The following is a 23,548-nucleotide window of genomic DNA, read 5'->3' on the forward strand; positions in this document are numbered from 1 at the left end:
ATTACATAATAGGTATTAGACACATATTTATGTGTTGTGGTTTTTTTGGCCTACATGGCTTTTAGAGGTCTGTTGGTTTTCTGTACCATAGTGAAAATGAGATGTGCATCTTGGTTTTCTGATGTAAATTTATGCAATTTTTTGCATGTTGATCAAAGGAAATGAAAGACAATGTAGGAGAAAGTAGAGGTTTATAGATGAGACTTTCATTAAAATATTAGAATTGACTATTCTGATTATTGTCTTTCCTTTTCTGTGATTTCCCCCACTAAACTAAATACGTTCAGAGAATATGTTTGTATCAAAGAATGTGGTATGCTGAAATTCAAAATTAACTCTAATGCATCAGATTTTATTTTTTCTATTGTAGGAGGAGACTCAAAACCCATTGTGTATTTTGTAAAACATCTCTAGCCAAAGTCTAATCATAATGATTAGAAATATAACTCCTGTTGTATATTGTAAAACTTCTCATTTCCATTTTTAACTTTCACCTTAAAAACAAACAAACAAAAAAGGATTGTGTGCTTATTTTCTAGACTATTTCTAGATTTGTTGTTATTCTGCCTCCCATTACTATCCTATCATGTTGGTGCACGTTGAGCAGGGTACGGTGAGGAGGATGAGATGGTAGACTCTGCAAGCTGGGAACGTATTTCCACTGGACTTTGAAAAAAGAGTAAGAAGGGATTTTCAAGAGCACAGGTACAGAATAGGCTTCTATTTCTTAGATTGAGATCATTCCCTTTGTGCTTTTAAAGCAGTATTTAGCAGATTGCTAATGTGGACGAGAAGGATCACCTCAGGGGAGAAAAGATTGACAATATGCCGTGACTTGCTAAAAGGTAGAGTGCAACAGCACTAGTTATTTTTAAACGCAGAAGCATTTATAGTATAGGAAGACACTTCTGTTCGTGTTCTATGCAGCCACTTGCTAGTGCTGTGCAGCTTTAACGCTGGCGAAAGTTGTGTGTGCAGCTTGGGAACCTTGTGCAGTGGTATCTTCTGGAGCTGTGAGCCTGCCTGTGGCTTTGCTGCTCTCTGAGCTTGAACTGTATTTTACCCCCTTAATCATTCCAGCACGTTTATCATCTGCGCTGGAGTAAGAAATAGGTAAAATTGTGCTGTGGTAACATGACAACTGGTTAAGTTTTCTTCACTGATTTTGTTGTCTTAGGTTTCTAATTATTAGTAGTAAAGCTGACTAGTATAATGAAGTGAATTTTGAATTTAGTGAATGACAGTTGTTCACCTAGCGGTCGCTAGTTCAGGGTATGATGTTACCAGTGTAAAGGCAGGAATATTGGCACTAAGTAGCTGTGGATGCCCCACTGTGCCCCGGGATGTGGATGCCACATCATTGGCAGTGCTCAAGGCCAGGCCGGATGGGGCTTTGAGTGACCTCATCTAGTTGAAGATGTCCCTGCCCATGGCAGGGAGGTTGGACTAGATGATCTCTAAGGTCCCTTCCAACCCAAGCCATTCTGTGATATTTATCACCAAGATTAGTTTCTACCCAGTGGAAGCTGGTTTAGAGCCTGTGCCTGCAGGGAAAATTTTGTATGTGTCACTGGATGTTTTCAAGTCTTGTCACTAGTTGTGGGCTTTTCAGCATCTCCTACACAACAGAAGTTAGAAAATGAATCTGATCTGTGTCATCGTCATACTGGAAACAAATCTCATAGTTTTATTTTTCAGTTATCTCTAAGTGTACCTTGTGCACAGAATGAGCTAAACTCAGAAATATTAATGTAACTCAGTTAAGAACTTTAAAGGAAGGAACTGCCCAAAATACTGTTAAGTGTTCCTAAATGTGTTAGAGTGTGCATAAAATCAAATATTCACTCCATCCTAATTGGGAAAAACGTGATGCTAACTTCATTTTATGTAGAAGCAATCATACATAGATAGGAATTTATATCTACATTCGTGCTCTTGCAGAAAAGGCTTCTGGGTAGGAGTCTGGTGCAAAGAGGAACCCAAAGATCAATTGTCAAAACAAGTTGCAATTAGCAATACTGGACTTCTAAGAGATTTCACAAGCAATATCTATTGGACTTCCATTTGAGTAGTACTTGAAGAATAATTTAGTGACTGTTATTTTTGCAACTCGCATTAGAGGTTACACAAATGAGCTTGCTTATCTAAGGTGACTTTCACAGCACTGAAGGGCTCATGATTTTTCTCATGTATCCTGGTTTGGGGAGAAGCTGTTGTGTTACATCAGGCCACATAACAGCAGGAGATGTGAGGGAAGTTCAGCTTATGGGATCTCTGTTAAGCTTTGGCATTACCTGAAAAAATTATTTTCTGGAAAAATCTATTGCCTGTATTTGATTACTGATGCTCGTTTCGTTAGGAAGAAATTCTTCATTGTGAGGGTGGTGAGGCACTGGAACAGGTTGCCCAGGGAAGCTGTGGATGCCCCATCCCTGGCAGTGTTCAAGGCCAGGCTGGATGGGGCTTTGAGCAGCCTGGTCTAGTGGGAGGTGTCCCTGCCCATGGCAGGGGGGTTGGAACTAGATGATCTTTAAGGTCCCTTCCAACTCTAAGCATTCTATGATTCTGTGAAAACACTTGAAGTTTCCAATTTTCAGGGCAATCACAGTTTTTAAAAATTAATACTGTCTTTTAATTAGTCTTATTTTGGGAGTAAGTGGTAAATGATGCCTACTAAATGATGTTGGCAGCAGTTACTACAGTGATACATCGTTGATGTGTTGCTTCAACAACACATCTTTCTCTCATTTGTACACTTTGGGTTTTTAAGTAATCCAGGACAAGTTCAAACCGTGCCTGTCTATATCCATCTTTTACACAAAGGGATTAAGTGTCTCCAGAAAATTCTTAACCACTCCCCTGTTTTTGTCATGTAGACATGTGCTGAGACCAACAATTGGAAACAGACTCCAAACTGGTGACTGGCAGGGCCCGAACAAACTGAGCAGAGCAGGAAGGACAGGAAGGGTGGTTTGAATCACTTCCTCATGTACAGAATTAAGCGAGTTTGGTAGTTTGCTCATTTCTGAGTGGATAAGCCACAGAAGACCAACACTTGCCTCTTATCTTTTTTTTGTTGTTGTTGTTTTTGTTATATGTCACTGGGAAAAATTTTTGTCTTGTTGCAATTTCAGTGGCATGTAATAAGTTACTAACCTGTCTAGTCTGCTTTTATTACCCATCTGAAGAAGTTTGGATTTTATTATGAAGGAAACAGATACTGGTACTGAGCAGCCAAAACTTTGTAAGGTCCCATTGCTCTACTTCCTTACGTGGATATTGTAGCTGGGACTTGAGCAGACGGCAAGTGTATTTGCTAGTACAGACAACAGCAAAATGTCAGTCACTTCTGTGCCAGGGTTGGATTAGTTTGTTAATTGGTAAGTGAAAGACTGACTTCTTTTAGTCCCTTGAAGCCAATAGGTCATCTGTGTATTTTCTGTGAAATAATTAATCTTGTGTCTGACAATACATGCATGACTACCAAACTTTCATTATACACACTTATATGTATAATCTCAAATATTTTATACTTCATATGGATTGTTTTTGTTTAATATATGAAAAATAATTTCTTAAAATACATGGAGGGATTTTTGTCAGGAGCATATAGATAGTACATACTCCAGTAGCCTTCAGGCTTCTGTCATGGTTTTTCTTGTGCAGAACACTGTAATTGCTTAAAACAGTTCTATTTGGTGTATTATTTTTGTAGGTGGGTTTTGGTAGTGGTAGGATATGGAATTTTTTAGGGCAAACCTCCTAAAAATGGAGTGAAAATCTAAACTTCCTCTGATATGAGGATGAACAGATTGTTCCAGTTGGAAAATGCATCTCCTCTGGATAATAATCTACTTGGAGGGATTAATAATGTATGCTGACATATTGTGATTGTCAGTGTCTTGAGGCACTCCTGTCTTTATTATTGTAAGGCTGAAACAGAAATCCATGCAGGTTTTTTCCTCTTCAGATTGTAAAGGTTTGCAAGGTACACAAAACAAGTTTGGTGTTTTAGTAGATCTGGTGGGCTGAGGGGCTGCAGTATCCTCTGTGCAAGTGTGTGCCTCTAGGACGATGCTGATTTCTAGAAGGGCTAAATTTAGTATGTATACAAAACACTTTTGTGATCAGTAGTAGTAGTTTTACTTCAATCAAGAAAGGAAGATTTTTCTTTTTTTTTTACCGTACTCAAACCATGCTTTTCATATTTATTAGGAATAATAAAGTATTAAGCATGATCTCCAGTACATAGACTTTTACATACAAATACACACATATTAATATCTTCACACATACACGCACACAAATATTTACATATCTATACTAAATAAAAAGACACAAGGCTCTAAACAAACAATTCGTGGCCTATCTAAATGTGAGTTTCACAGTTTTTAGTATGTCATAGATACAGTGCAGAATCTAGCACTTTACACACTGCACGGTAGTGTAATTTCTGGTCTAAAATTTAGTAGCTATTAAAGCAGACCATGGCCCCAGAATAGAAACACCCTTGTTTGAGAAGAGATCAGGTTCTAGAGGGTTGAAGAGAGGTGAAAGCAGTGTCTGTCTGTGAACAACAGTGCACGGCTCTGCCTCCTCTAGCAGAGAGGACAGTGGTGTGGGTTATGGGGTGTCAACGTACACGTTTTCTGCACCAGTACTGACTTGGGTGCTGTGTCATGCTGGTAAGAGTCTACCTGCAGCTACCTAGTGATCTACGTCAGTGAAATCCACTGGGAGGACTTGCCTTCCCTCCAACCCAAAATTAACTCGACTTTGTTTCCTCAGGTGGACAAGTTTCCACTTTTTCTATTGGTGTGAGTAGCTGGCAGTAAATGTACATCTTAAAGAGGGAAGGTGCTGTGAGAAATCTTGTCTCTGAATGTGAAATGGTGGCTCTAAGTACAACTTGCTATCAATGCGCTACAAGCTGATGGGAGGTGAGCTAAATCCACAGTGCTCGAAAGGAGCCCCTGGTTCTCACGGAGCTGAAGTCACCACAGCAGCTCCTGAACTGGATCTCCATGTAGCCAACATGAGTGCTCTGGAATGACGGAGGAGGAGAGACGCTGCTATCTTCAGTAGTACAGATTTGAACTAGGTTGGTGGTTTGAAATTGCAGGCTAAGTTCAAAGTAGCTAAATTTTAGCAGAAAGATTAAATCTGGGGTGACTGTCTGGGGTGTTCCAAACTGATTAGTTCATAGACTTATAGAGTGGTTCGGGTTAGAAGGGGCCTTAAAGACCATTTAGGTCCAACCTCCCTGCCATGGGCAGGGACACCTCCCACTAGACCAGGTTGCTCAAAGTTAGAGCAGGTTGCTGTAGTTAGAAGAGCTCATTTTCAGTGATCATGAGCTTTTAGTCTTGAGCATAAGCTTCAATATAAGGGAACGCAGGAAGATGAAACCTTGACAGGGTGGATGTCAAGACATCATGCATAGCAAATCTGCTGAGTATGAATAGCAAGGAGCTTTCCTTGTTTAATTTTATATAAATGGATTAAACATGGTATTTTTTTTCTTTATTTCTTCACTAATATGTCTCAGGGTTTTTTGTGAACACTCATTTTTCATTATTTTGAATAAAGATGGAGCTTGTCTCCAATATGACCGTTTTCAAGAAAAAAAAGCTTTGTACAGCTAAGGAGGTGGCAAATCTGTGTTGCAGGTACCTTTAATAAATTATCTGTCTCTTCAGAATGCATAAGAGGGTAAAAAAATGTTCTCCCACGGAAGTTAGAAAGGCCTCCTGGGAGGTGGTGTCACAGAAATGAAGAAAGAACCATTTTCCAGGAATAGGTGCTGGTGAGGAAGAGTTTAGTAGGTAGAAAGGTAGGAAGGAACGCATCTGAATACCTAGAGATTGTCACAGAGGCTCCACGGTTCTCCAGGGCATTGTAGTTTTCAATAATATAAATGTATGTCACTTTACTGGAAGATCAGATTTTGTGTTTTCGAAGATTGGGAGTAAAAATACTTGGTACTCTCAATGCTGGAAAATAAAAATAACACATACTGCAAAAGCATGTTTTCACCTAACTGGGGAAAGCAAGGCTGCTCCTTTCTAGTTTAACATACTTAAAACATCACTCTGGAATCATGATTGAATTGAGCGTAGAGCGCAGCGTACTTCCTTTGTGGCAGAGTGCAGCAAAAAGTTATTAGTGGAAGACATTCAAGAATAATGTAATCTATTGGAAAACAGACTACCTACAGTCATGTAAAATAACCAACCAACCAACCAACCAAAAAAAACAACTCACCCAAAACTACTCAAAAAACCCCAGATACCAGTTTTTGTATACCTAGAGTCCTACATGGGACTGGGTTCACGCTGCAGGAGGCATTTTGCACTCTGCCTTGGTATATGGATATAAGTGTGCGTGGATTTGTTCTATTTAGAGAGTTTTGGCCTAAGAAGAACTAGTTCACGTAAAGATCATATTTGCAAATATAAAAATACAAAATTGACCTGTGATGTCGTTCTGACTTAGATCACTGTCTCCTTCAGGCAGTGGATGTCATCTCTGTATATTGCTTTGCTCAGTGACTGCTCTCTTAAAATAATGGCTGTTCCCTTCCCTCCTGCTCCCATATTAGTGATTAAATTTAATTCTATATCAGATCCAATTTGGAAGATTTTCCTAGTCTATTAGTCCCAGTCGTCTAGATTGATATCTTTAGGAACAAGTACTATCTTTCTTGGAGTTTTTGTATTTGTTTTCTCCTCCTGAGTCTCTAGTTCGCTTCAATATTAGAATTTAGTACAAAGTTTCATCTCCGAATCTCATCAACGTTAACTGTCGACTTTTTTTCCAAAATATCGGCTTCAGATTCTTGTACTGTTCTGCGCTCAAGCTCTTAGTAGACAAGTGAATCATTATATTTTTCTGGTCATTGAAGATGGAGGGAACTTCAGTAGAAATGTCTAACAACTGTCTGGCATAGCATGCAGGCAGAAGCAAAAGCTTTTGACAATGTTTCCAAAGGAATCTAAGAGAAATCACCTGCTGTGCACTGTCTTGAAAAAGATCACAGAGTTCTTAATATTTTATTAAATTTAAAAATTCCAGCTCTTTCTGACAAAATGAAAGTCAAGTAAAATCCACTATTTTACTGGGGAGGAAAAGAAATAATGATGTTTACAGTTCTGAATATTTGAATGCATTGTTCTGCTGCAAATGAAAAACTAGACATAAATAGCATTAGAGAGCCCTTATATAAATATTGTGGTTCCAAATTTTCTGGTTTTAGCTGCCACAGAAGTGGTTCTGAGGTTGGACAATACGGTAGTTTTTCATTAAAGAACAGAAACACTACATTTTCTTTTTGTTACAGACTTTCATGTGTTGTTCAACTGTAATATTTTGCTTGGTTAAAGTTGTGCCACTCCGAAGTAGAGCTATTACACATTAATTGGTTTCCCTCTATACGGGTTCCTACTGTAAGTGCGCATACACCAAAACACTCTGTGTTTTGAACTCACCTAGGAGCAGTACCCTCATGTAGGTCTGTCTCCAGTGCTTAACGCTCTAGTTGATCTGGCGCTCCTGCTGTGGTCATCTGGAGCTTCTTAGTGCCCGGTGTCATCTACTTCGGTCATCTCAGCTTTGACAGTGAAAGTTCTACTTATTGGTTAAGTTTTTACTCATAGTGTTGCTGGTGATGACCCTCTCTGATGAGGTACAACCCCGCTGTAGGAGTAGCTGCCATCCTGCCTCGGTCTGCCACTCTTCAGATACCTGGAGCTCCAGGCTTTAAGCTGTTTGGATATTATGGCTACCCAAGGCTCTCTAAAACATGAACTTTTTGCCTACAACAGCAAACAGGCTCTGTTGGGCTGCTATCCTGATGGTAATTCCGAGTACAAGTTCTCCAGTCTTCAGTGATTTGAATGTGGATATGATATAGCAAACACTGCCAGCTTCATTAAAGCTTGAGATTATTGATCTAACGTTACTTATGTGATGGGAAATTGCCTGTGATCTAAATTGGGAAAAAATCCAGGAAATAATTTAAACATTTCTGTGTATGTTCTCTATGGTTAGCAGGAAATTGTGTACAACATGTTAAGTATGCAGAATATCAAAAACTCATGCTGAAGTGCTGTTAACTGGATCACTGTGCACAGTACCAGTGTGGGGCTTGTAAGGTTCTTAATTCCACAAGTGTAGACGAATGTTTACTCTGATTTTATTTTTTTTTGCTTTGACATAATAGTTCTTTCTCATGTTAATTTGATTTCTTACATCAGATTGCAAGTGGGTAGGGAGAAGTTATGTTGCGTAAAAAAGAACACACCTAGAAATCTAATCCTGAATTCACCATTACAATTACTTAATAATGTTTTCTGGATTTTTAAACTACTGCAGAAAATTTGAAATTCAGAAAGATGGAATCCCAAAAATGCATATTTGACTATTATTATTATAAATATTTCTTTCGGTCACATTCTGTTGCATAAAATCAGATCTTAGTCCTTTTCTTTTGATTTGCTACTTTTCATCTTCTGTATTTGTAAAATTCTGTTGTGGAGTTTGGGGCAAGAGGTTGGTGTGATAATCTGTGTCTATAGGAGGAAGACTACTACTGTGGGAAAGCCATAGAAGTTAACAAGCAGTTTAGTTGTAGTAGAAATTATAGGGCTATAGTAGAAGCATCTACTTAACTATTTCTTGGGATTTTTTTGGTTTTGTTTTTTTTTTTGTGGTTTTTTTTTTTCCAAAATATATTATTACATTTTGAATAAGTGCTTTGTCCCTTAAAAAAACTAAAATAGTGTTTTTCTTTTATCACTGTCACTGCTGCTCTACTCTACCTTCTGAGCATTTTCAGCTCAGTTCTTTTAATTCATCTTGAAGGGGTTGAATGACCTCAGACCTTCCTGCAGGCTGAATATGTTGTATCTGCAGTTTTTTGCAGCTTGCGAAACTACTGATTTTGTAATTTCTTTTAAAATGTTATAGTGTATTCTGTTGAACAATGAAGTAAATATTTAAAATTTATTTGTTGTTATTGTAGGCATTGGATCAAGACAGAACTGCACTACAGAAGGTGAAAAAATCTGTGAAAGCAATATATAATTCGGGGCAAGGTAAGACATTGTTTTCAATTTTACATGAGAATCTAAGCATTTGATTTCAAGTTTGAGAAATGTCTTGCAATTTAGCCCGTTGAAGTGTATACCATAAGAGATGCTTATCTGTGTAAGAGTGTTTGAATTCAAAAATTTTCTTTCTTTGCTTCTGATTATACATCAAATGAATGTGTTCTCCAGTTTACACTCTCATAATCCTTCTCAAAGGCCTCTATGAGAATTCCCATGGATAAATTTTCCTCCTGTCATAACATTTCAAGCAGTTACCTTCAACTGTTCAATCTAGGCAATGTCCTACATTGAATTTATGGAGTGCACTTCTTAGTGAAACAAGGATGAGAACTCGTTAAAAAATTTTGAAAATAAATAAATAAAAAGAATTATCTACAGATAGATGAGTTTCTTGCTTCAACACTTGGCTCGCCCCTCATTATTTTGCTTGTTTGAAGACACAGTTGATGTTTTACTGAAGCTGTAGTAATAACTTTGATGGGAGGATAGGTGGCTGGAATATGAATTGATAATCATTTTGAGTTCAATAACAAATGATGATCAAACACAGACCAATGTATAAGTTAGGTTTTAAGAATGGTATGAAGTATACCTGGCTTCTACCTCTGTTTCTCTCAAAGTCTAAAAGCTGTGCCAAAGGCAGATACGGTAGGAGAGCTGTACGCTTTCCAGTAACCATCTAGTTGTAAATACTGGGGTTTTGAAAACACCCGTTCCTATTCCCCACCAGTAATAATCAGTTTAGCAAATATTTTCCTTATGCAGAGCAGCTTCTGAGTGGCTGTTTCTGTGTTGTTTTGGGATGGTGCGTGCTGTCCCATGAACTCATGTTTATGGAAGTATGTGGGGGTTTTTTACTGTTTTGTAGATTCTGAACCTTTCACTAATATTGTTGCTGTACTAGCACCATGTTTTAATTAGCTTTTCTGTAACTTCAGTTGGTGAATGTTTTCCAAATAGACTGTGAAGCCTGATACGAAGTGAGAATAGTGTTTGGTGCATGTGTGTTTAGTTTCATGCTTTCAAAAGTATTCAGAGGCTCCAAACAGCTTTTCCATTTGGAAGTACCTACTTACTGAATTTCAAAACTGATGAAAAATGTAGAACACATGAAAGGTGTTCTGCCTGTTTTGAAATATGTAAGTTATACTAGAGATTTTAGCTATCATTTGATTTAAGTCTTCTTATTAAAATAATATTGTTTTCAATGCCTGTAAGTAGGCCATACTGTATCATGAACTAGTCACATTGAGTAAAAGCAATAGACGGTTCATTAGCGATTTTAATTGTCTGCCTCTGTGCTTACAAAGGACCGGAGATAGCTAGGTAGATGTTTTTCTCTTTTTCCTTTTTTTTCCTTTTCTGAACAAGTCTTGTTTCAAAGGTACAAGTTATTACAAGCTCTTTTGGATAAAGAAAACACTAGACATAGTACTCTAGCTCCCTCTTCAGAATGCTGCTGTGATAGGCCACATGATAATTTGAAAAGGTGCAAACAGGAGGCAATTCATGCAGTAATTGATAAACATAAACTAGGGTTAGTAAGAGCAAGACAAAAAGCATGTGTTACACATGTGAAACCTCGTAGAAATAAATATAAAAATAAAGTGATTGAATTAAAACTTAAACTCGTTTTGCCTGCTTGGACAAAGAGAATTGCTAAGCCAGCTATTTTCTTATGCTTCAGTGATGAAAGTGGATTTCGTTGATGTTTAACTTAGATGCTTAACTTGGATGTAAACACCAGCTGTAAAATGCATTGTTCTTTACCAGTTCAAGCAAGAGTTAGGTGACTATTTTTGTTTTTCAAAAGAAAGCCTCTTAACTACAGTTTGAGAACTCAAAATTGGAATTTTGTTTTACAAACTTAACTGTTTGCTAGAAGATGAGACCATATTTAAAGTCTTAGAGTAGGAAATGTTTTTTAAAGCTCCCCTGCTTCATAATATTCTTCGAGAACTCTAGCTGGACTGGTGAGAATTGATTATTCAGGGAAAATGGAAATTCTCTCTTCAGTTCAGTAATCCAATTCATACTCTACCAAAAGTCATAGCTAGGATTTTTTTGGGTTGTATTGGTGTTTTTTTTTTTGTTTTGTTTTGTTTTTTGCCTGAAGTAACATTTCAGCAGTGACATTCACACAATGCAATGTCTCATACACAATTCTTCAGAAAGCCTTAGCCCTCTGGTGTGTTGGTTTGTTCCTCTTAATTGCTGAATTCTGAACCACAAGGGACTCTCTTCTGTTACGAAGAGAGCTTAAATGTCACCCAAATACTTTTTGCTCTTTGTGCACGTCCTTCACCCATTTGTCATGTTTAGGTTTAGATCTGCTGCTGTGAAAATTAAAGAATACCAGCACAGAAATGTGGAAATCCCTTAGAAAGGTCCTGTTCCTTTTTCCCTGTCTAAAAGTACAGTTTGGGAAAGTACTGTTTATGAAAACCAGTGAGATGTACAAATTTATACCTTTCTCACCACTTCTCCTTATAGAATTATAGAACAGTTTAGGTTGGAAGGAACCTTAAAAATCATCCAGTTCCAACCCCCCTGCCATGGGCAGGGACACCTCCCACTAGACCAGGCTGCTCAAAGCCCCATCCAGCCTGGCATTGAGCACCCCCAGGGATGGGGCATCCACAGCTTCTCTGGGCAACCTGTTCCAGTGTCTCACCACCCTCAGAGTGAAAAATTTCTTCCTGATACCTAATCTAAATCTACCCTCTTCCAGTTTGAAGTCGTTACCCCTCTCGTCCTATCACTACATGTCCCTGTAAAAAGTCCCTCTTTTATCTTATCGGGTTTGCTGTTTATTTCTGGCATGATAGATTGGATCTGTAACTAGGAACCCATCTTACATGAATGGTGCTTGAACTTAATGGAGAATCTGTTCTGACTAGCTTTCAGATAACATTTGGATTGAATTGTAACAGCAGTAGATTGCACAATTAGTTTTGTTGTAGATTTTTCAATAGCTCTTTTTTATTAGTTCCCAAATATAGTCAAAAGAATTTACACAATAGAGAATAAAAACATAAAATCCATGCAAGACTAAAGGTACTGAGACGGACCAGCGGTTCATATGGTCTCCCGCAGTGATCAACAGCAGATGCTTGAAAAAATAGAAAAATGGTGCAAGATGGAGTGATTTTTTTTTTTTTTTTTTTTTTTTTTTAACACTCTCCCAGCTCACAATGGTATGAAGGCCATGAATTACCCGAGTCAGGACTGATATCATGATACTTGAGTGAGCTGTCACGGCAAGTGCAGGGCAGCCAAGGGATCAGGGCCAGCCAGCGTGGGTTTAGGAAGGGGAGGTCCTGCTTAACCAACCTGATCTCTTTCTATGACCACGTGACCCACCTTTTGGATGCGGGGAAGGCTGTGAACGTTGTCTATCTGGACTTTGGGAAGGCCTTTGACACGGTCCCCCACAGCATTCTCCTGGAGAAGCTGGCGAATCATGGCATAGACAAGTGTACTCTTCGCTGGGTTAAAAACTGGCTGGATGGCCGTGCCCAGAGAGTTGTGATTAATGGGGTGAAATCCTCTTGGCGGCCGGTCACCAGTGGTGTCCCTCAGGGCTCAGTTTTGGGGCCAGTTTTGCTTAATACCTTTATGAATGATCTGGATGAGGGGATTGAGTGCACCCTCAGTAAGTTTGCAGACGACACCAAACTAGGTGGGAGTGTTGATCTGCTTGAGGGCAGGAAGGCTCTACAGAGGGACCTGGACAGGCTGGATCGATGGGCCAAGGCCAACTGTATGAGGTTTAATAAGGCCAAGTGCCGGGTCCTGCATTTCGGTCACAACAACCCCAAGCAATGCTACAGGCTTGGGGAAGAGTGGCTGGAAAGCTGCCCAGCAGAAAAGGACCTGGGGGTGCTGGGGGACGTCCAGTTTAACATGAGCCAGCAGGGTGCCCAGGTGGCCAAGAAGGTCAACAGCATTCTGGCTTGTATCAGGAATAGCGTGGCCAGCAGGAGCAGGGAAGTGATCGTGCCTCTGTACTTGGCACTGGTGAGGCCTCACCTCGAGTACTGTGTTCAGTTCTGGGCCCCTCTGTACAAGAGGGCCATTGAAGTGCTGGAGCGTGTCCAGAGGAGAGCTACCAGGCTGGTGAGGGGTCTGGAGACCAGGTCATATGAGGAGATGCTGAGGGAGCTGGGCATGTTTAGGTTGGAGAAGAGGAGGCTGAGGGGAGACCTCATTGCCCTCTACAACTACCTGAAAGGAGGTCGGAGAGAGGTGGGTGTTGGCCTCTTCTCCCAGGTGAATAATGACAGGACCAGAGGAAATGGTCTGAAGTTGCGGCAGGGGAGGTTTAGATTAGATATTAGGAGGAATGACTTTACTGAAAGAGTGGTCAGGCACTGGAACAGCCTGGCCAGGGAGGTGGTGGAGTCACCATCCCTAGAGGTATTTAAGAAATGTGTAGATTTGGCACTTCAGGGCATGCTCTAGTGACAGAGATTGTAGGGTTTTTGTGTGTGTGTATGGTTGGACTTGATCTCAAAGGTCCTTTCCAACCATGAAGATTCTATGATTCTATACTTGATCCTCTTTAACAGGCTTTTACAATTCATTTTGTGTAAGGAATTTAAATTCATATGTCTTTATCATTCATAGTCTTGCATCAATCTAGTGAAACCTACCCTTGCTCCCTTTTGAAGTTGTCCCGTACATTCTCTTCAGGCCTCAGCTCCCCTAAGAAGGAGACTGGCCCTGTCCATGTCCCAAAGCATTGGCCTCAAGCCCCCCAGAATGACTCGTCTGAGGTGAAATTGAGGGACTTCTGCATGTTCTGGGGCACAAGAGTTTGTAGGGGGCTTTCAAGTCCCAAAGCTTGCTAGAGTAGTGTTGGAGGACTTTTCGGTGGATGAATCCAAACTTGATTCAGTGTCATCCATTCTACCTGTTGAAATACGTTTCCGGATTGTTTCCACAATCACCCACAATATCCCTCTTCTGAACTCAGCAGTGCTAGGGGGTTTTGGGGTGTGTTTTTTTTTAGTTGTTTTTTTACAAAAGCTGTTGCATACATTTAATCATCCTTACTTGTTTTCTCCAAAATGGCAGCATAGACTTTCTTTTTTAAAAATGGAAGGAGTGGATTTTAGGCAACAAGGACAGGAACTGCACACAAAATTAAGGGTTTAACCACACTATGGCAATGTTTTTATGTTGCTCTGTTTCTTAGTTAATTATTTCTGATGTTCAGCTTTGGTTTGCTTGGTACTGAATGTCAAGGTGATATAACTCCAAAACCTTTCTTTATAACGGCTAAACAATAAATTCTTAAAGTGAGGAGTGTTTTCCCTTGTATGTTATGCTGTCTAATGCATGCTTTCATCCATTGACCATTCAACGTGGGGTTCCACATCTTCACTTGGGAGCTACCCAGATGCGGGCCTCTTGCCATAGACTCTGTGCACAAATGATGGATGTACCTAGAGACTTCCAGGGTGAGGTACATCTGACTTCCTCTGCGCTTGCATTAGGATGAGCTGAGCTGTAACTTTTCCTATGCTGAATGTAAGAAGGAGGGTAGACCCCAAGCTCCAGTATCGCTAACTTTGTTGTAGAAGTCTGTGTTCGGGCAGATTAAGCTTGCTTTAGGAGTCAGCCTTTGGTTCTATTGCCCTGAATACAGTAATGTATGGAAAAGCAGAACAGAGTTTATCACTATGAATCTTATTAACTAACTCATTTATGTGTTGTTAAACGACGTGGGCCTTATCGCTGCTTCATACAGGACTTCATTGGTGACCTCCCTTTGTTGAGAAAATTAACTCTTTCTTCTTTCCTTTCCCCACCACATCTTTTTGACCTCTTTCCTCTGTGTGAGGCTCATCCCTCTTACTTTGCTTAGTTCCTTTTTAGTGTTTTGGTGAGCGACAGACCTTCTCAGAAATCCAAACAGATCATTTAATGTGGATTTCCTCCCCCGACATGTTTGTTCATTCCCTGGGGGGCGAGTTTTTTGACATTAAAATTTATTTTTATAAAACCTGTGTTTTGTATAAAACAAGACGTTCGGCATTTTGTATCTATCCGCATGTCCACTAGTTTTGTTCTGCACTGTGTTTTCTACAAATTGCCAGAGCAGTATATAAGCATTACTGCTCTAGTGGTGCATACTTGAATTCTTAGTTCTCTCTGGAGCTCTTACTTAAAATAGCTATTACATTTGCTTCTGATTCTTCCTGTAGTATTGAGGCTGTTATAAATAAGAGCCTTTACTCTACAACTATATAGTTTGCCTATTTTATTCTTATGTACATGGGTCTGAGCGATGTGCCGTTGCTCATTTTATCAGCTTTTATGAATCCTACTGTTGGCGCTTAGATTTGGTATAAACCCTCTGAAGCAGAATTTAAAGAAAATTATTCCATGAGAACGTCTTCAAGCACATCAGCGATGAACACCGACACAAAAAGAAGTCATTTACCTTTCTGGGATGGCTTATCTCTCAGTGCTCTTTTACCGTGATGATCTAGAGAGCCTTGCAGACTCGCTGAGATGCTCGTTGCTCTGGACATCTTTGAAAGAGGTTTTTATTACTGTTCCCTTTAGCAATCTCAGTCCAGGAGGCATTATTGTTATCAAGTCCAGATAAGAATATGGTAGTCAAATATTTTTTTTTCTTTTCTATTATTTTTCCTTAGATTTCAGCTTTGTGAAGGATGAAATGAGAAAGGATGCTTTCTTATTTCAAATAACTTCTTTTGCCATCCTTTTTAACCTTGCCAGCTTTCTTGCTGTTTCTGAAGTCTTTCTGAGTCTTTTTTCGTGTGTATGTTTTTCCATTCATAGATGCAGCTTGGCTCTGACCTTGGTTATTTTTCCTCTGGCTACCCCTGGAACAGAGCCGTTTTATAAGTGCAACATAAAAACAGTTTCAAGTTGATCAGGATTATGAACGTGATTCTTTTTTTTTTTTCTTTTTTTTTTTGTGAACCTTATTGGATATGCAGAAGTAATTCTTAGTAATTTAGACATTCTTCATGTTTCTTTGGGTGTAATTAAAGTATAATCAGTGTCAGGAAAGTATTGTTTGTGCATTTTTCTTCTGTAAACTATTTAACTTTTTTTTTTCCTTTTTATGTTCTTCAGTGTTTGCATGGTAATATATCTGAACAAAACTGCTTTAGACAAAGGAAATTTAAGGCTTTAATTTTAGTGATGTGTTTTCTATTTCCAGTATATAAAGGCTGTTCTTTAACCTCTCTTCACAGTATTTGTTCCTCAATTTCCTTACTTAATATGCACAAGTAGACATGAATTTCACCGAGTTCGGAAGCATATGCTAAAATTCTGGTAACTTTTGAATGGTAAAGAAACTTAGTACTTGATGCATGTTGCGGGTTTCAATGGAAGAGTACAAATTCTTTCTATGCCTTGGGAATCGGCTTTCAGTCTTCTATCTTTGTTCTGGGAAAAGTTTACTACAAGGTGACTTTAGGCACAGACAAGTTCAGGTGAACTTCAGTCCTGGGGCAGCAGAACGAGGTGGGATTCAGCCCTGGGAGTCCTGAAGCCTGAACCTCGGCAGCGCTCGGGGCTCAGAGTGAGCAGGCTCCCTGCTTCTGGGGAGAAGCAGAAGGCTGCTGTAAGCTGCTGTGGCCGTTCTTCCTTCCTCAGCTGCTTGGATCTGCATTTTCAGATGGGTTTGTATTATTCCCTCTGAACACATAATCCTCAATATACACGTTACAGTGCACAAGTAAGGGATGCCACAACATTATTGTGCACTTGACCCTACCAGGGTTTTCTCAAAACAAGGGTAAACTCAGTGCTGAGTGTCTCCGAGTTGAAGGTGTGGATTGTGGAGAAGAGATGATGTGTATCTTTCAGCTTGGAAAATACCACTGCTCTATCCCGTCCAGTATGTTGCTTTATACCGCATCTGCCATTCTGTAGTGAGGTCCTCAGCATGGGCTCAGGTACCGGCCGCTTTGACAGATCCCATCGGGGAAGGGATGATTAATGAGGCCCCTTTCCCTGCCCAGAGCCGCTTTAGCTGCCTTTATCAGTGCATGCAAAGCCCGTCCTCAGTTGTCCGTGATGCTGGCACCGCTCAGGGAGCTGCTGCGGGAGGAGGATGTCTGGCTGGGGAAACTGCTCTATTTTCATCGCAGCCCAGAGCTTTGTTTATGATATTGAGAAGGCAGGAGCCAGTTCTAGAAGGCAAACATTATCCTTTGTCTGTACTGCTGTCAGTGTTCGTGTCTTGCTCTCTAGGGTTATTAAAGTCCTTCCTACAGTATTTGTATCTAGGGAAGTAAATATCAAGTCATGCATGTTATAGCTTTCTTTATGCAAAGGAAATTTTATTAGGACGCTGGGAAGTCATTTCTGTGTTTGCATGAGGCATCTACAGGGAGATTAAAGCGTGTTCTTTGCTCTAAGCACGTTAGTTTTCGTATGTTGCATTTTAGCATAGGCTACATGGCAGATTTAATTGTACATTGCAGATTTAATTTTTCATCTATGTGCCTTTAAAGTCAAGTAGGGAACTCCCTTACCTCTTCAACAGAAAATATTTCTTCTCCTTGTGTTGATACTTATGTAAAAATTGAAATTTTATTATTCTCGCACAGTACTTGAATTTTATGTGTATATGTGTGGTAATTACAGAAGTATTCCTTTTACATCATAATCAAACCCTCGTGTCTAGATTTAGGTGATTTGCAATCTGGGATTCTTGAGAATTTCCTATATATTGTTCTAGGACAATGATCTGCTTCCTGTTTCCTCTTTCTAACCGGGAATGTCTTTTGCCTTTCCACAGATAGAGGAAACTCTCTTCTTCAGCACTCTTTACGAAAGTCTCTTTACAAAACTATTTTTAAAAATGCTCTATGGAACAACAAAGCACTTAAAATCAAAATGCTAGGAAATATGGTGGGGTTAGCAGAGCTTCACTGGCGAGGACAGGGGTTCCATGATCTATCAGATTTCTTTCCAACTTTGTTCCCTTATCCTTCCTTTTCCTTCAGAACAGTAAGGTACGTTTGAGCTTTATTAGCTCAGGACTGCATAAGCCAGAGCTCCTTCTTAGATAAAGTCATCTGTGTATGTTTATGCAACAGTTTTTTACATCAAAACAAAATGCATATTTTGTTCCTAGATAGTGGTTTCCTTGGTTTTAATGCTAAGCTATTTGATTAAAACAGTATGCTTTTGAAACAGTTTTACTCTTATTAAAAACATACTGTTTGAGTTACAGCTCTGTAATAACATATGATTAAATATTTGGCATTTTGAAAACCTCAGTGTTAATGTCTGATTTTGGAATGTAACTTGTCTGATGTGTGGGGTTTGCAGTTTGTTTTTGGTAAATGAGCAGTGTGACTTTCTTTTGTGTCTTCTAATAGGTTTTCACTTTTTTTTTTTTTCTTGGAGCTTTAGTGCACCGTCATTTTGAGTACCCCTAATACCTTAGAAGTGTTATTGTTTAACTCTTCATCACCTCTTAGTTAATGTCAGAGTAGATTCATGCACTGTGGGACGTTATCCACAAGCCTTGTTTGAAACGTGTGTCTTACGTCTTGTCTCTTCTCCTCTCCCTCTCCCTCTCCCTCTCCCTCTCCCTCTCCCTCTCCCTCTCCCTCTCCCTCTCCCTCTCCCTCTCCCTCTCCCTCTCCCTCTCCCTCTCCCTCTCCCTCTCCCTCTCCTCTTCAGTTTTCTTCCTTGCCTCCCCCTTGTAATTCAAATGCTCTCAGGCAATATGACACCTTAAAAAATAGAAAGCTTGCAGGTCTTGTGGGGAAAAACACGGTACCTATTGGCAACTATTCTCTCTTTTTCCCTCCTTTCATTGCACAGAACTTGTTCTAGCCGGAATAGCTCTGTGGTTTTGCATTTGTGGCTTACAGAAAAAAAAAACATGGTACGAGTAGGAAACTCATTAAAATGAAATGTTGATTTAATTAATACCAACAATATTGCTCTAAGAGCGATGGAGGTGATAAAGTGTGTCTCAAAGGGCTGTAGTGGCAAATTTTCTATTTAAAGATGCTATAATGGGAGTAACAACAACAACAACAAAAAAAAGCAAACAGATGCCAGAAAGGAAAGTAATAAAAGCAGGAAAAACAGTTCAGGCACAATGGTCTGTAATTCAGAATTTCCTTCATCCTTGAGTTAAAGATTGTGCTGCTTGCACTGGCTTCAGTTTCATCTTCTTGGTTCTGCCCTCTCTGTATGTCCAGTTTGCTCTTACGTATATTGAAACAAGTCTTTGGCTATATGCCGATATACATTCCATTCCGGGGGGTAACTCAGTTTTACAAAGCAGGTAAAAAGAGAATCTTTGTAAGACATGTTTCTTCTTTTAAACTTGGGGTCAGATTCAGACTTGGTCTCGTTAGTTTTATACCTGATACTATTGACTTTATTTGTTCTGCAGAAGTGTCCTACATTGCAATTAAAAAAAAAAAAGTTTGCATTACAGGAGGCAATTATAAATTCCTATGTTGTTTCCAAAACATGTACTTATATTGTTTGATTTATCTTGTATTGATCTTATTACTTTATTAATAACTGCAGAGCTTTTTTCATTGATGTATTACAAATTCAAGTCTCTGACTTAAAAGAAGCATATGTATGTCTATTGCTAAATAGTTCTTTTTAATATTAAAATGATTGTAATTTTCAGTAAATGTATTAACTTGTGGCTTTTTTGAAAGTCCTGTTTGTGAGTTGGTTTGTCACTATATTGCAATACATAAAACAATAATTGACTGTCTACAGGAAAGAAACTTTCTGACTTTGAATTTTTCTTTGCAGATCATGTTCAAAACGAAGAAAACTATGCACAAGTACTAGATAAATTTGGAAGTAATTTTTTAAGTCGGGATAATCCAGATCTTGGCACAGCTTTTGTAAAATTTTCCACACTTACTAAAGAATTATCAACGCTGCTGAAGAACCTGGTGAGGAGTTTCAAACTTTCTTTTTTAGTTTTTCACAAAATAAGGTGCAATACAACAACTTCACGATTCTGATGACTGATGATAATTTTAGAGGTGCTTTCAGTTGTAGTTTGTTGTTTTTTTTAAAAACACAATAATTTCTGCAGAGATTATCTCTAAAAGGTGTTATTACAAACCCGCTGTGTTTGATTCTTAATTGGCAGTTAAGAAGAAAAATATAAATGTTAAGACATCACTTGAGGCATCATTCTCTAGTGATTGACAGTGTTATATATCTCTTCTTACGGACCTTAATTTTAAATCATTCCCTAACTTGAAGTCTTTCCCATTAAAAATCCAGTACCCTTGGTTATGGCTGTTTTGTCTCACCCCCAAAAGAGAAACTTTGACTTTTTGGAAGAAAAATAAGAATTTGAGGAGCGTGCTTAAAGGGTGGTAATAATTTATGAGGGTGGTTTAAAGGTTTGTCTCATTTAAAGTTCATCTTAGGCCTTTTACTTCAGAAAGTTTATGATAAAAAAGCAAATATCTTTGAACACTGAAAGTAACAAAGCCACATTTCTTGTGAAATAATGTTTCATGGGTTTGATAGCTGCTGTATTCATAAAGTGATAGCTTGAATTTTATGTTTTTCTTACAGTTGGGTTTCTCTCCAAGCTTTATGGTCTGTAAAGTATAAGCAATATTACAGGGTTTCTTCCCTAGAGTCCCTAGTATGAGGACAACTGCTTTAGGTCACATTGAAGGTCCATGTAGCCAGTTCCCTGGCTTTGCCAGTTGCCCAAGAGTGAATCTTGAGGAAAGAGAGCAAACATATGGGGATAACTTCTGTATTGGGGTCATGAAAACAGTCTTCAGCTCAGGGACGTTGGAGGCAGTATCTTTTGCTTTGTAGTCCTTGTTAAGTATTACTTCCATGCATTTGTCTAAGGATTTCTTGAATGTGTGCTGTGCTTGGCACAGAACAGGGTGGATTCCTTCGGAGCACTAAAATGAGCTGCTCTCTGAAATATCAGTTCTGTTTCTTTTGATCGCGATCCTTTCGTTTATTGTTCCCTGATTCCTGTATCCTACAAGAAATAAAATAATTTCCCTGGTTTTTGCAGTAATTTACAGATAGTGATTATTCCTCCTTTCCCTTCCTCTTGTTACTTTCCTAGCTGAGTCTTAGTTATTCTCTAACTTGGATTGTCCTTGTTGGTCCTTTGTACCTTCTCTTAGTACTAGTGTACCCTTTTTGGAAATGAGGGGGGACAAATGTGAAGATGGTTCCATTTCTTATTCCCTTTTCTGAAGGCTGATTGCTTTATGATTACTGAGCATTGAGCCTGATGTTTTCAAAGGATTCTGTGTTGTAACTTCAAGGTATTTTTTCCTTGCACCATTTTTCTTGGTGATTGTTATTTCATAAGCATGATTCTGTACGCAGTTTTTTTCTCCTTACGCATCACTTTACATTTTTCAGTGTAATCTTCAATCTTTAATTTCATTCTCTCAGCGGTAAGTGTTACAAGGCTCTTATGCAACTTTTCATGCCTGGCTTTTGCTTTACTACCCAGAATAGCTTGGTATCAGCAGATGTTCTCACCTGACTCTCTGCACTCCTCTGAGATTCGCTTATAAACATCTCAGCCTGCGCAGGCCCTAATGACCCTCAAAATGAGGTGTCACTTCTGACCTGTCATTCTTGGGCTGATTTCTGCCTTCTGCATCTTGCCTCTTCTTCATCTCCTACTTACTCATCTAAGGATGATCTTACTTATTCCAATGAAGCTTGCTTTCTTTAAGAGCTTTGCTCCAGCCCAGTACCTGGATCATCCTTTGTTTGTTTCAATGTTGGCGGTTTTAAAGACCAGTAGATACTTGAGGGACCTGCTTTCTTCTGTAAAGTCTTCCGTCATTCTGGTTGTTTTGGCCTCCTTTAATCTTAATTTAGCACACAATTTAAACTAAGTATTTTAAAATGTGTGTTACAAGTGCAGTTTGAGGGCAGTTTGGGACTAGCACTCAAGTTTGTTGGAAGCTTTCTGGACCACATCATTCCTTGCAGGGCTTCCACAGAAATTTTTAACTCCTTTCAACTAGCAAACAGGAAGTGGCGGACTATTTATTTATTTAAAGTAGTGCTGATCGAGAGGGAAAAGCTCTTTTAACTTAAGAATCCGCACTCATTCAAAACACCATTATACTATTTCAGCTAGGCTATGAAGCATTATCTATCTAAATTCTCGTTGACAGGATTTAAAATAGGCTATTCCCTAATTTACTTCATTCATCAGTCTCAAATAGGCACTGAGCTTACTTCACAGATGTTTCAGCATTCTAAAAACACTTACTTTTTACTTTCCTTCTCTCCAAGATAGATAATTCTGCTTTGTTGACCCACTGTTGTTGTTAAGCATCATTCTGATTAATAGAATTGCACTGAAAGAAAAAGATTTTTATAATATCAAAGTAGAAGTTGAGGTCCAGTGAAAAACCAGTTGAGACAAGGACTGTGTAATGTCGCTGATAAAGCCCCACAGTGAGTGCTGAGGCTTGTGGTAATAAAACTAAGGGAAAAAATGGCAGTAGGTATTAAGATGAATCGCAAGCTTTTTTGTATATATAGAGAGAAGGTTGTCGCTGCCGTATTTAATAAATGTACAATAAAAGAATGAATGCTCTTTGAATGTGAAACTGAGTGTGTCAGTGTCTTTAAATTGATCTAGATGAGGTTTTGGAAGAACATTTGGAGCATTTGCAGATTACTTGGTTTTTTTTGAAATTTTGCACAGTGCTTGGCTTTTCCAAATGTTTAAATCCAGTTTTTTTCCCATTTCCCTTTCCTGTAAATGTCCTTGGATAATCTTTGCGGGCAAATTATCTTCTGTTAACATTCCTCCTCCCCAAATTATCATATGTATTTCCATCTGTTGAGGGTTTTTTCCTTCATCTTGCTTTAGATATGCGACTGTTTTGCTTTGTTATCAGACGTGTTTCCATTTCATTTGGGCTACTGTTTTATCAAGTCTTCAGCTATGTAATAAACGATTCCAAAATCTTACGATGTTGGAGTAATATGCTGATATTTAGGGTGTTGGGGTTTTTTCCCAGCTGACATACTAGCTGGCTACTGTTCAGTAATTTCAAGCCAAGTATTAATGGCTTAAATTGGTTATCCTTAACGGATACACTTGGAAAAATGAAAAAAGCCACAGTAATGTACTGTTGTTCATGCCTGCCCTGATAACTACTTTAAGTCTGCCACGTCCATCCACATTGCAGGAATTTGTGTTCTCTCTGTTTTTATGAACAAGACTGGGATTAAAATCTTTGGAATATTCTTTCTCAAAATTCTCATTTAGGGTAGGAACTTTGGTTAAGATTGCAAGTGGAAACTGATGAAAATGGTTGAGAATGAAAACAGTAATACCTTTTGCTTAACCTGTGTATTGATAAAGTAGGTATTACCTTAATCACTTGTTGGCTTAATAGTCATAACTTTTTTCCTTCTCC

The 23,548-nt window shown here is 38.9% G+C and overlaps 1 protein-coding gene across 4 annotated transcripts in view; it reads left to right on the plus strand.

Annotated features, from left to right (window-relative positions):
* ASAP1 (ArfGAP with SH3 domain, ankyrin repeat and PH domain 1) overlaps positions 1-23,548 on the plus strand; it is a 162,605-nt gene that overhangs the window by 67,924 nt on the left and 71,133 nt on the right. For all 4 annotated transcript variants that reach the window (XM_054189847.1, XM_054189850.1, XM_054189848.1 and 1 more), the window contains 2 exons: positions 9,023-9,095; positions 19,905-20,050. In XM_054189847.1, coding sequence (XP_054045822.1) covers positions 9,023-9,095; positions 19,905-20,050 — 219 coding nt within the window. The remainder of the gene's footprint in view (positions 1-9,022; positions 9,096-19,904; positions 20,051-23,548) is intronic.

This window comes from Rissa tridactyla, chromosome 2 (genome assembly GCF_028500815.1).
Source record: "Rissa tridactyla isolate bRisTri1 chromosome 2, bRisTri1.patW.cur.20221130, whole genome shotgun sequence".
Lineage (NCBI taxonomy): Eukaryota > Metazoa > Chordata > Aves > Charadriiformes > Laridae > Rissa > Rissa tridactyla.